The sequence below is a fragment of the Lycium ferocissimum genome, chromosome 2 (assembly GCF_029784015.1).
Source record: "Lycium ferocissimum isolate CSIRO_LF1 chromosome 2, AGI_CSIRO_Lferr_CH_V1, whole genome shotgun sequence".
Classification (NCBI taxonomy): domain Eukaryota; kingdom Viridiplantae; phylum Streptophyta; class Magnoliopsida; order Solanales; family Solanaceae; genus Lycium; species Lycium ferocissimum.
In genome coordinates, this window is record NC_081343.1 from 53,624,879 (window position 1) to 53,638,766 (window position 13,888).

Sequence of the window (13,888 nt, forward strand, 5' to 3'; positions counted from 1 at the left end):
AGAAACACGTGTATGGATATGTTCCATCTCGGACGAGTGAAGATTGAGAAAAAAACGGGGTTCAAGAACATGTTTCGGAAGATCTCTTGGCGTAGGATTTGTGTGATTAAGCTTGGAGGTCAAAATTTTCAAGATTCCTTGCCATAATTGTTGATTGAACCAAGATAGTGAAACCTGGAACAAGAATACTAAGTTCTCGAGAGATAAGTGGATGAGCTAGAAGAAGATAGATCGATGCTATATATATCCAAGTCTTACCAAGAAAAGGTTTGCACATTTAAAAGAGAGAAATCGGAATATTGAGCTAATACAGAATGGAAGATTCGGATAAGAAAGAATTGAAGTCCAAAAACATGTTCTTGAGTCTAGCTACTAGAAAAACTCGAATTACATGGGAATTTTACCTGGGAATTGTTTCCACAAGTAATTCCTGCAGATTTTCATGTGAACATCTAAAAATTCCTCATTTATAGAATATTTACCTGTGAATACGATTTCTCTAGGTAAATTCGCAAGTAAGTTTGGCGTCATTTAGCGCCAAATTATTATCTAGGAATTTATTTGGAAAAGTAATCCCCGGGTATCATTTTCATAGGTAATTCCGCAGGTAAACAACCAAAAATATAAAAAAATTATTTCCTTTGTGAACTCGTAGGAAAATCACCAGGTAATGGTACTTGAGGATTTACCTAGGGATTATTTCTTGGGATTTATCTAGGGATTTTATTATTTGGAGATTTTATAGCTGCGAATTTAGCTGGAGATTATTTCATGGAGATTTACCTGAGGATTTTATCACCTTGGAAAGGGATTTTGTTCCTACAAATTTAGCTGAAGATTTATCTGGGGATGTTATGGAGATTTTGTTGTTGTGAATTTAGCTGGGGATTATTTCTTGGAGATTCACCTGACGATTTTATTACCTAGGGAATTACTTAGGGATTTTGTTGCTGCTTATTGAGCTAGGAATTATTTCTTGGGAATTTACATGAGAATTATATTATCTAGAAAATTATTTGGGGATTTTATACAGTGAATTTAGCTGGAACTTATTTATTTGAGATACCAAGAATTATATTTCTTACAAGTTACAAAAATTAGGATATCTCATGCTTCGCAATGGTGTGGGGTATCAGAGGTTGTTATCTTGTGACCAATTCAGAGGGTTTGAAGTTCAATACAAAATTTTATGAATATTAAGTTATAACAACATTGATCAACATTGAATAACTCCAGTCCTTTTGGTTTGTACGAAAGTGGCTCAAATGTTTGAGCCACTTGAAGCAAGAATTTTCTCTATTTTACCCTATTTTTTAAACCGTCATGGGATTTCAACTCGTGGACAAATGGATAGGCAGAGTGGAATGATCATGACAACATGAAAGTTTGAATTTATGTACTCTCACAAAGTGGTTACTCACTTGGAAACAAAAACTTTATACTCGAGATGGACGTTTTAGAAATTCTCCTTTTTCAGGGCCACAAAATGGGGTTTGTTCTTTCTCCATTAAAGCTTGGCATGAGAGATGTGAAGCCTGAATTGCATGGTCCACAGCTTTTACTGAGCTCATTTGTAGTAGATAGCCAGTGATATCAACAAAGGGATGACTGAATTTTAAATACAAATGTAAAAAGTGCATCTTTTGTGACTTGCTGACTTGGGGCCGTTATTGCACTTGCACATGCTCTGCATTTAAGGCATTTAAGTGATCTGAGCCACATAAAGGTCTTTCGAGAATTCTTCTTTAGGTGTGGTTTGGAATGGAATTCATTTTCTCATGAATATTTTCTTATAAAAATAGAGCTACTTCACTGGGTATTACCGGATATCTCTACTCATCAAGAGAAATTGAAAGAAATCAGCTAGTCGTTTCAACTGTGATTTGAACCCTCATTTCTCATGACTTTCACCTATTTCATTGATGTTTAGGTCATACTCTTAGGTGATTCATTTTGTTGCGAAGAAAATGGAATTTCCTCATTGCCGCTTCTTAATTAGTATACACAATTTACATAATTACACGGTATTAGGTCCATTACAAACACACATGTTTTGTTGTAAAACAACATAAAACAAAAATCGGCTCTCTCATAACAATATCACTAAATCAAACACCCCCCACTGAAATTTACCAAAAAAAAAAAAAAAAAATAACGTTTCCAAGGCTCATTACTTTTTGACCTATTATGTAGTGAAAAGAAGAGTACAAAATAATTGGACTGATCCACGTTTTACAATTTAATGGCTACCCACGTTATACAATTAAATTTTTTTTTTTTTAATTTTTCGTTGACATAGAAAAGTTACGATATACCCCTTTTTGGTATATAAAGTAAGCTTTTGAATTTTTTAAATTTGGCATGAGAGATAAGGTTATCCACAGCTTTTACTGAGCTCATTTGTTTCCAATAAACAAAATTAACCCATTTTTAGACATAAAACCTTTAACCCATATATAAATTATAAAATCCATTACCTAGGCACAATTTTTAGAAACTCCAAAATTCTTGTTCAAGTTTTAATAATAAAATAGAAATATTCAAATAATATTTCAAGCTATATGAATAAAACATTTACATAATTACACGGTATTAGGTCCATTACAAACACTATAATCGTTCAAACTTTAAGTATGCTATAAGTTGATTTTCTTTGTTATATCAACATCTTTTGAACTATTTTGATATTTTTCTATTGTTCAAAATCGGAAGTTAAATATTTTACTGAATAAAGGTGCTTGGACATAATTGAAACACATGAGACGTTATATAAATCCATGATGCATGTAATTATTATTTTCGGTTTATATATATATATATATATATATATATATATATATATATATATATATATATATATATATATATATATAGAATTAGAACGAGATTGGTTTATTGGTAGAATATTTGGATAAATTTTCTCAAGAAAAAAATCGTGTTGGATAACGACGTCGCAACAATGAAAACACTTTTACAATTAGTTGTACACATGCTTTCTAAGTATAAAATGTTTAAATTAATTGTAATCCACCTATGTATAAAACTTAAATAAAATCAAAATATTACAAGTTCACCTCCAAGAAAATAAAAATACTAAATATTTTCTTTTATTACTGAAAATTTTAAAATAATTTACAATCAGTTAAAAAACCTATAGTTAAGCTTTGTGCTCAGTTCCATTACCATTCAACTGTATCCTCTTATTGTCCACTGAGATATAATTTTGGAATATTCTGAAATTTTTATTCGAATTAATATTTCACATTTTGAAAGTAAAATAGAAATATTCAGATGGGTTTTATAATTTAAAAATGATTTAAGGGATTTTTATGTCAAAAAATGGATGGTTTTAATTTTTTGGGATCATGGACATAGTTTGATGACCTTATTGTTCAAAAAAATTCAAAAGTTACTTTATGGGGACTTTCTTACAAGTTCAATGACCATTTGTGGAATTGACTCGTGAAAAGAAAGGGACAATCATGAGCTTAACTGCTTCTTTGCTTGAAATACAAGTTGCTTTAGCTTTAGTTTTTGTTTTTGTCTACCTCCTCTTTATGGTTTTGGTTGAGTATTTATTACTATAAAAATGAAATGGTGAAGGCATAATGGAACAGAGAAAATGAGAAAAGTTACTACTCCACATGGACATATCATTAGAATTTCTTCATGTTTCATTTGAATAATACCAGACACATACCTTTTACTTTTGGCCTTTCTTAGTTTCTTTGCTGTACTTTGGAAAGCAGATCAGTTAAATTTTGTGTTTACGACCCATAGCTTAGTCACTGTTCCACTCATCTTTCACCTTTTACTTACTCTCCTACCTTTTTTACTTATCCAGATTGTTTACCCCGAATTCGGATAATCAATTAAATTTGTGAGTAGGTATAGGATACGTGGTTAAGCCTCAATCTATTCGATGGAAAATATATATATAGGTATGATACGAAGAAAGTAATAATAATCTGAGATCCGCTGAAGATTCGTGTATCTAATAACATATGAGTATTGCTTGATTGGATAGATTTAGGATATGAACACAATGAACCCGGACCAAAATCCGGTATTGAGGGAGAGATTTGTATATATTTGCTAATACAAAGTGTTCTTTGTCCCTTGGAGCCAGCCCTTACAAAGGAGGGGGATGCCCCATATTTATAGTGTTGCCTCCATGGGCTTCGTACAACGTGAACTAATAAAATAATAATAACAAGGGACGGCTACGAACGATTTGGTGGGATTAGACGACGCGCGCTCGTCGACACACGCATGGTTGGTGGTTGACCATGGCAGGGGCTACCGACGCGTGGCTCACGTGCACCGGCCACACGGACCAACGACCACGCTGGACCACGGCCAGTACGGACCAACGCGCCCCCGGCCGTCTCGGCGATAAAGGTGGTGGACCAAATGGTGTCCTTGCTCAGCTCCGGTCCAGGCGCTCCTCCGGTTTAAATTTCGAATGTCATCAAAGACGTTCCTCTCTTCCTTCCCTCGGTCCTCGTTTCATCGGTTTACACTATATCCGGTTTTTACCGTATACACAGATTCTAACATAAGATTCTCTTAAGTGTCAACATAACTTTGGTCATCTATAAGAGCACTAGCAATCTAACGGTAACAGGCGGTTGCATCCATTTGGTCCCCCCCCCCCCCCCCCCAAAAAAAAAAACCCCCCACACCCAAAAAAAAAAAAAAATTGAAGTGGTCCCCGCCCGCCCCCCCCCCCCCCACAAAAAAAAAAAAACCCCACACCCAAAAAAAAAAAATTGAAGTAGTAGTACTATATACGTAAGAAGTTAAAACAGTCAAGTGAATGAGAGAGTTGTAGATATACTACCAATGCAGTTATAAACGCGGTTGAGGGCTAGCTCAGAGTTCATGAGGGGGAGAGCTTAAATGGCGTCTATAGCATAGCAATTCCTTTCTCCTTCCCCTCTCCCAATGTAATAAGAAAAAAAGGAGCATCAACAAATTCAGAGAAATTGCTCATGTAGTCCCGATGAAATACTTGAAACTAACTACCCTTGTTAGAGAATTATGAGTCTGTTTTATTTACCTGATGAAAGTAATTCATACGTAACATGTGCTTAAACTGATTTTATGAATAACTAGTTACACAATTTGAATAAAATGATTGAAATTAATTTTCTAAATAAATATTTACGTGTTAGAATAATGGCTATAAATTATTCTACAATGATCATTGGTCACAAGACTCACAACTACCGTAACGAAATAGGGGAAAAAAGACAGAAAATGGCTAAGAAGTATTCACCTAATGTTTTTCTGTCTGCTATCATATTTATTACTCATGTATTCCAATATTTATATTGAGCATTCCCTCACGGGTCCATGATTCTCTTTGGAACATGGCTACTTCTTCTCTGTCTATAGCAGTCACCTTTCGATTTTTCCTATATACTACTACTACTCCATTGTTTCTCATTTTGTCTTAGCCACTAAACCAAACCGATAACCATGTCTTCTTTCTCTGCTTCTTCTGCCACAATTTTTATGTTCCACTGTTTCTTCTTCTTCCTCAATTTACCCTTCTCCAATTCCTTGCCAAAATCCCCACCGATCAATGCCACCCTCAGGCGGGCGCCTCGACAACTCTCCGTTAATTACTATGCGAAATCTTGCCCTCAAATTGAATCTCTGGTTGGCTCAGTAACCTCCAACATGTTCAAAGAAGCCCCTGCTTCTGGCCCTGCGACCATTCGCCTCTTCTTCCATGATTGCTTTGTTGAAGTAAGTCACAATTCCCACAATTTACTAGAAGCTTTTTTCACCATAATTTGAATTATATACGAGGCTAGCGAGGTTAAGAAATGCTGTAAGTATTGAATTCCTTCTATCTGTGCAAAGTCTTAATAATTTACAGAATCATTTGATACCTACGGAGGTGGATTCATAATTTAAACTTTATGGGTTCAGGATGCCATTAAACCACGAGCCATTTGAGTTAGTCGGTTTGAAATTTAAAATTTGTACATATTTAATAAATTTCTTAACATATATACAGAGTCTGAGCTAAAGCTATCGAGTTCTGGCGAGTCCACTGGTGAAACTAGGGTACTGAAAAGGGTTCGTCGAAAATTACATTGTATATACAATATTCAAATTATATTTTAATATATAGTGAGTGTTGAATCTCCTTGACTTCTATATGTCCTGCATTTTGGCTTGTGAATTTATTGTTCTCATTAACTTTCATCCTTTTGATGCAGGGGTGTGATGGTTCAATATTGATATCAAGTAAAGCAGGAAGCAAAGAATTGGCAGAGCAAGATGCAGAAGATAACAAGGATTTAGCTAAGGAGGCATTTGCAGGCATATACAAAGCCAAAGCTGTGGTGGAAAGCAAGTGTCCTGGTGTTGTTTCCTGTGCAGACATTCTTGCCATTGCTACCAGAGATTTTGTCCAGTTTGTGAGTACTAATTCAAATTACTACACAAGTTAGTCTACTAGGAGTATAATTTAAATGGTACTATAGTTTTTTTTTTTTTCTTCAATTTGCAGATAGCTGCATTTTCATGGAAAATTATGGCCCTTATATGTTATAATTAAAAAGGAAAAGTAACAGATAAAAACTCGAAAGTTTGTAACCTAAATTCATATAAGAAAATCCATGGTTCAGATGTTTAGGTTGATACCTCATAAGTTCATTATTACTTTTCAAGATAATCTGTGAGCTTATATTCCCACTTTTATGATAGTCATAAAAAAGCTATAGATGAGTACTTATTGCAATAACAAGTTTTTACCTCTTATTTAAAGTTAGAAAAAATCTCGATGGAAATACATGTATGTCTTCAATTATTCCTCAATAATTAAATGATCTCAGTTTGTCAAAATTGATATGAGTTTTACTTTATTCTCCTACTGATGTACAGTTCTTAATTTCCTATTTTTGCTTGAATAATGCCTCGGAGTAGGCACTATTGCCCCTTTCCTGTTGTACTTAATTTGGACAACGTACGGCCCCACAAAATAAGTCGGGATAAAAAGGAAAGAGCCATTTGGTCTTCTTTCTTTTTTCATCGAAATTGTCTCCTCCTCATAAAATCTAATACTAGATGCTATCAAGATGCCTTATCCCCTCTTTCCAAATGATTTTATTTAAGAGAGAATCAAACAGTTCTTGAATGTTTAATATGTAGAGGCAAATAGTCCAAAATCGTGCTGTGCTTTTTTTTTTTTTTCCACATAAAAGCTGAAAATAGCTGCCCAAGTTTTGGCATGACCTGAGAAACAAGACAAAGGTCATATATTTATCTTTTGTCAATTACTCCAGTAGTCATCTATATATATGTGGTTTCAGAAGATTTGCTTTTCTCCACGGTACCAAATTGCAATAAACATGGTTCATTTGCTAGCAAGGACCTGACTAAATAGATATTATTGAAATACATGTGAGCTACATTTTGTAAATGTTATTCCGTGGGCTCCAAATGAAATCTTGGGATAATTAACAATTCTTTGACTTGTCTTTCTTCACACTGGATGTTTGAAGAAGGGGCAGATGGTTTAGAATTGCCAATTGTCCCAACTGTTGTCACCTTTTGCTCCACATTGACTACTGATGAGCTGAAAAAACAATAGACGAACTCGAGAAAGAAAAAGAATGTACTAAGTAGTAGTACTAGCTAATATTTTATGGTACACGTGAAATGAGAATGGAATTTTAGGAACTTTATTTCATGAAACATACTTTTATACTATCAAGTTACTCATAAACTAATTACAATTTATTATAGATAGTAAATACGGTGTGATTTAGTAGGTAAAATCACACTGATAATGTAAGTTATACTTATTTCACACTAATTTAAGTTATGTACATTGATTATGTAAAATTTTCTTTATTATAATTCAATATGTTATACCATGTTAGTTATCATTTCTACCGCTTTATTAGTTCAAGTTTATCGTAAGACATGTAGGTAATTATTTCATAAGTGATCTAATTGTATAAATATGTGATAATTGCCTTGAATAGGTTGGAGGACCATATTATCAAGTGAAGAAAGGAAGATGGGATGGAAAGATATCAAAGGCATCACGGGTGCACTCAAATCTTCCTCAATCAAACTCAACAGTGGATCAACTTTTGAAACTTTTTTCCTCTAAAGGACTTAACCAAGAGGACCTTGTGGTCCTATCTGGTGCACACACTATTGGTTTTGCACATTGCAAACAATTTGTTAACAGACTCTATAACTACAAAGGGACCAAAAAACCTGACCCTAACATGGATCCTAGGCTCTTCAAGGCCCTCAAAATGTCATGTCCACAATTTGGTGGCAATATTGATATTGTAGCACCCTTTGATGTGACAACACCTTTCTCATTTGACAATGCTTATTATGGCAATTTGGAGGCTAAGTTGGGATTGTTGGCTTCTGATCAAGCTTTGTCATTGGACCCTAGGACTAAGTCTTTGGTGCAAGATTTGGCAAAGGATAAACATAAGTTTTTTAAGGCTTTTGCTGATGCTATGGAGAAAATGGGAGGTATTGGGGTGAAAAGGGGAAGAAAGCATGGGGAATTTAGAAAAGATTGCACTATGCATCATATGTGAGTTTTGGTTGTTGGATAATTCTCCTAATTATTCATTTTTTTCATTTGATTTTTTTTTCTTCTTGGTCCTTGTTTTTTTTCTTTTCTTTCCTTTTTCTTGAAGGAATCTTGTACTGTTTGTTCACATCTATGATATCTCCTCAGAGACAGAGGAGAATGGAGAGTGAGATTGTGACTAAAAGAAAAAGAACTTTTCTTAAATAACTCTTCTTTTTATTATTAATCTTGTTGTTTTTTTTTTGCAAAAACAACAAGATTTTTAAGAAAGTATTTACACAATTAGGTCATCTAAAAGTAATTAAGATAATTTTATTTAACAATGGTATTGATTGATAATTTTTAATATACGGTAAGTCAGTGGTGGAGCCACAATTTTTACTAAGGAGATTCAAAATATAAAAAAGTAAACATAAGAAGAAGCCAAAGGGGGTTCAACATCTACTATATATACATAAAAAATAATTTTAACCATATATAAATAGTATTTTTTTCGCCGAAGGATGAACCCCTAGGCCCTATGTGGCTCCGCCCCTGTGGTAAGTAACCAGTTATAATAAGTATGTTAAATAACACTATGATGTAAGAAATTCATTACGTGTCATCACGTATAACTTAAATAAAATAAAAAAATACATGAATGGATAGTTGATTTTCCTCCTAATTATTACTGCATTTTCTACATCAAAGTCAAATAGGAGTAGAATATAATAAATTTTGAAGATGTTACTTTTTTAATTTTTACTATTTTTTAAGGCGAATTTCATTTCTATTTCCCAAAAGGGAAAAAGAAGAACAAATAATACACATACTGTTTTTTTTTTAACTCTCAAATGTACGAGTAGTTGTTCCGGAATCTTGAAAATTTGACACAAAAGTTTGAGTTGAAGAACACAACAGAAGAGAAAAAGGGATTCGATACTAGCAAAGACAAAGAGTGTTCTAATTACAAAGAAGGGTTATCAAATGCAAAAAGGTCATCAGATGCAAATCCCATTTATCCACATTGGGCTTCTTCAACTCGGGCCCAATTTAAGCATTTGGACAAAGGAGCGACAACAGTGTACAAATTCAAGATGAATCTGAGCCCAACAAAGTCGTGGACGATCCGACCCATTGAAAGTTGACAAAACAAATGCGCCATACAAACTTGGTGAAAATGACACCGCGCACACCTATACAAAATCAGAAAATCCCATCAGTACAAAGAATAAAAGTTTGTTAGAGAATTAGTCAATAGAAGATAGACAAATATGTATAGGATTAATTGTTTTCTTTATTTGTTTTAAATACATAGGCTTGTATATATAGGGGTACTCTCCATTGATGAAATACACAAGAAATATCTCAAATCTACTGGTTCATTAAATATTATATGGTATCAGAGCAAGGTTAATATCACCTGCTCTTCTCATCCTATTTTCATCATCTTCACTCATTAACTCTCACCATGGGTGACAATGAAAGAAACACCACTTTGCCACCAACTCAAACCACCACAGAACAAACTAAGCAGTCAACCATTGATCTTTATCACCCATACTTTCTTCACTCATCAGATTCACCAGGAATGGCCTTGGTGAACAATCCCTTTGATGGTAGAGGATACCAGGGATGGAAAAGAACTGTGCTGATAGCACTTTCAGCAAAAAATAAGGTTGGATTCATCACTGGCGCTCACACTGCACCAGATTCAACCTCATCAGACTTTCACCTCTGGAGCAGGAGCAATGACATGGTCACATCCTGGCTCCTTAACTCACTTTCAAAAGAACTGGCTGATAGTGTGATTTACTCCAGATCTGCTAAGGAGTTATGGACCAGCCTTGAGCATAGGTTTGGCCAATCTAATGGAGCTAAACTATACCACTTGCAAAAACAGTTGAGTAGTTTGGTGCAAGGAAACTCGAACATTGCAGGGTATTTCACTTCACTGAAGAGGTTATGGGATGAATTGGAATCTCTCAACTCTGATGTAAAATGCAACTGTGTATGCATTTGTGAAGGTAAGGACAAGCTGAGAAAGTCTCTTGAAGATGAGAAACTCATTCAATTTTTAATGAGGCTGAATGATGTGTAATCTCAAGCAAGAGGAAACATATTAATGATGAACCCTCTTCCTAATATTAATGTTACTTACTCTCTACTTCTTCAGGATGAGAATCAGAGAGAGGTTTATGTCAATCCTCATTCCTCTACTGATTCTTCATCCTTCATGGTCGCTGATCAAAACTACAACAACACAAATAGAGGACCAAGACAAAATTAGAGGTTCCCTATGAATAATCAAAGGTCAGGACAAGTTAATCAAAGAAATGCAAATCAGAGGTTTCTTCCAAAGTGGAGAAAATCCAAGTACAATCTAAATGTCTCTTGCACATATTACAAAAAGACAGGACATGTTGTTGATGACTGTTACAGGCTCATTGGGTTTCCTGAGGATTTTCAATTCACTAAGAATCAAGTCAAAGCAAATGGGGTTATAGGAGGTGAAGACCTTGAAACTATGACAAATGAAAATCTGGACCTGAACTTCATAGGCAAGCATCTCAACAAGGATCAACTTGCACAAGTGGTTCAGAAAATCAAGCAGACCAAATTTGGTGGTGAAGGAACATCAGGAGGAAACTCAGAGATAAACTCAAATCTTTGTGTGGCTGGTACTATTAATAAATATTTTGGAAAATGCTTATCTGTTTATAATTCCTGCTATGATCCAGGAGCATCAGAACATATGTGTTACAACAAAGATGTTTTTCTAACAATGTCACTCCTAGAAAAGCCTTTAGATATAATCTTCCAAATTCTCATAAAATCAGTGTCACTCATATAGGACAGGTTGCTATCTTTCCTAATATCATCTTAAAGAATGTTCTACATGTTCCTAGTTTCAAATACAATCTATTGTCTGTTCATAGGTTTTGCTATCAATTTAAATCTATTCTTTTATTCACCTCTCTTGCATGTATGTTGCAGGGCCTTTTAATGAAGAGGCCACAAGTTTTTGGTGAAGCAAGTGAGGGCCTCTACCTACTCAAGCCTAATGTCTCAGGATTTGTTTCATTATCTAGTGTTAATGTTCCTGGTTCTGCATTAGAAGATAGTAGTCATGATGTTTCTGTTTCTCTTCCAGTACCAGTTTCTTTAAGAAAGCATAGTGATGTTGTTTCCTTTTCTATTAGTGCTAATATAAGTTCTGATGTAAGACTATGGCATATCAGGCTAGGGAATTTGCCCTTTTCATCAATAAAAAACATCAGTTTTATTTTATCTCCTTCTATTTCTGATTGCTTTTGTGATATATGTCCTTTAGCCAGACAATCAAGACTGCCCTTTTCTTTAAGTCAAACTTCCACTAAGTCCATTTTTCACTTGATTCATGTGGATACTTGGGGACCCTACAAAGTACCAACTCACAATAATTTTAGATATTTTCTAACTATTGTTAATGACTACAGTAGAGGGACATGGACTTTTCTAATGAGCAACAGAGGAAATGCATTTTCTGTTTTACAAAATTTCCTACAAATGGTAGAAAGGCAATTCCAAACAAAAGTGAAAATTATAAGGTCAGATAATGCCATGGAGTTGGGAAAAAGTGCTGCTGGTTCTGCTTTTCTACAATCTAATGGGATCATTCATCAAACATCATGTGTGGCCACCCCTCAACAAAATGGTATTGTTGAGAGAAAGCATAGACACTGGCTTGAAATTGCAAGAGCATTACTGTTTCAATCAAGAGTACCTACTGGTTACTAGGGAGAATGTATTATGACTGCAACATTTTAGATCAACAGGATTCCTTCTAAATTTCCTCAAGGTAAGACACCATATGAGAAATTGTATGGTAAAGCACCATCTTATGAATTTCTAAGATGTTTTGGTTGTCTTGCCTATGCTTCTACTTTGGCACATAACAGAGGAAAATTTGAACCTAGAGCAAAAGCTTGTGCATTCTTAGGATATCCTAATGGACAAAAGTGGTATAAGTTGCTTGATTTGAAGACTAAGGTTATTTTTGTCTCTAGAGATGTCCAATTTCATGAAACCATTTTCCCTTTCAACCCAGATTCCTTATCAACTGATCAGTCTATTTTTCCTCATCCCATTGGTTCTTCATCTCCTGATTTTCCAGAACCTAGAGTGGATCATTCAATCCCAGAAACAGAACCACCTTCTTCACCTTCTGATATCTCTTCTCCCACTCCAGATTCTCTCATCACTCCCAATACTTCGACTTCTTCAGAATCACCTATCTCATCTATACCTTCTAATATTTTATCTCAAGATTAAGTCCCTCCTACTCCTACTTCCATTCCTAACTTATCACCTTTCCATAATATGGCCACTAGACAATCTGCTAGGATGAACAAGGGACAACAACCCTCTTATTTGAAGGATTATTATTGCAACAACATTTTCCTAAGCAATGTCACTGATTTCTGTCTCAAAGAACCTGGTCATCCTATTGTGTTACCAATTTCTGTTTTGTCAGTTACAAATCAAAAATTACTTCATTCTGTTTCTCATATCAAAGAACCAAGTACTTTTTATCAAGCTAATCTAGATCTTTGGATGGAGGAAGGCCATGGATGTTGAATTAGAAGCTTTGAAAAGCAATCACACTTGGGACATTGTCCCTCTTCCTAATGGTAGAAAGGCTTTTCCTTGCAAGTGGGTTTATAAAGTGAAGCATCATTCAGATGGTACTGTGGAAAGGCTAAAAACTAGACTGGTCATCAGAGGTGACATACAAGAAGCAGGGATTGATTATCATGAAACCTTCTCCCCTGTAGTTAAGATGACTACTATTAGATGTTTAATTGCTATTGCTATTAAGAAAGGGTGGCCTATATCACAATTTGATGTGAACAATGCATTCTTGCATGGAGATTTGCAAGAAGAAGTGTATATGAAATTTCCTCCTGGCCTAAAGTCTACTTCTACTGATCTTGTCTGCAAACTAAGGAAATCCCTTTACGGTTTAAAACAAGCATCTAGGCAATGGTATGCCAAGCTTGCTGGAGCTTTAAATTTTAAAGGATACATTTCATCCCTCAATGATTATTCCTTATTTTTCAAGAATTCTGGGAGTTATACAACTATTGTTCTTTGTTTATGTAGATGATATTCTAATTACAGGCAATCATTCATCAGAAATTGACATGCTTAAAGGATTTCTTCATTCAGAATTCAAAATAAAGGACCTTGGATCTTTACACTATTTTCTGGGAATGGAAATCATCAGAGAACAACAAGGAGTGGTAATCAGTCAAAGGAAATATACGTTAGATCTTCTCC

The 13,888-nt window shown here is 34.7% G+C and overlaps 2 protein-coding genes across 2 annotated transcripts; both read left to right on the top strand.

Annotated features, from left to right (window-relative positions):
* Nucleotides 1-5,245: 5,245 nt before the first annotated feature.
* LOC132044603 (peroxidase 19) lies at nt 5,246-8,794 on the top strand. Its single transcript, XM_059435098.1, has 3 exons — nt 5,246-5,757; nt 6,237-6,437; nt 8,010-8,794. The coding sequence occupies exons 1-3, from the start codon at nt 5,485-5,487 to the stop codon at nt 8,589-8,591; spliced, it is 1,056 nt and encodes a 351-aa protein (XP_059291081.1). The 5' UTR covers nt 5,246-5,484; the 3' UTR covers nt 8,592-8,794.
* A 1,243-nt stretch (nt 8,795-10,037) lies between these two features.
* Nucleotides 10,038-10,856, top strand: LOC132047750 (uncharacterized). Its single transcript, XM_059438750.1, has 2 exons — nt 10,038-10,577; nt 10,743-10,856. Exons 1-2 carry the CDS (start codon nt 10,038-10,040, stop codon nt 10,854-10,856), a joined length of 654 nt encoding a protein of 217 aa, XP_059294733.1.
* Nucleotides 10,857-13,888: the final 3,032 nt, after the last annotated feature.

Excerpts from the sequence above, each read along its gene's own strand:
- LOC132047750 (XM_059438750.1), top strand. The coding sequence starts at position 10,038 with ATGGGTGACAATGAAAGAAACACCACTTTGCCACCAACTCAAACCACC. Across the intron at positions 10,578-10,742 it reads CTGATGTAAAATGCAACTGT|GATGAGAATCAGAGAGAGGT; the intron begins GTATGCATTTGT and ends CTACTTCTTCAG.
- LOC132044603 (XM_059435098.1), top strand. The coding sequence starts at position 5,485 with ATGTCTTCTTTCTCTGCTTCTTCTGCCACAATTTTTATGTTCCACTGT. Across the intron at positions 5,758-6,236 it reads TCCATGATTGCTTTGTTGAA|GGGTGTGATGGTTCAATATT; the intron begins GTAAGTCACAAT and ends CTTTTGATGCAG. Across the intron at positions 6,438-8,009 it reads CCAGAGATTTTGTCCAGTTT|GTTGGAGGACCATATTATCA; the intron begins GTGAGTACTAAT and ends TGCCTTGAATAG.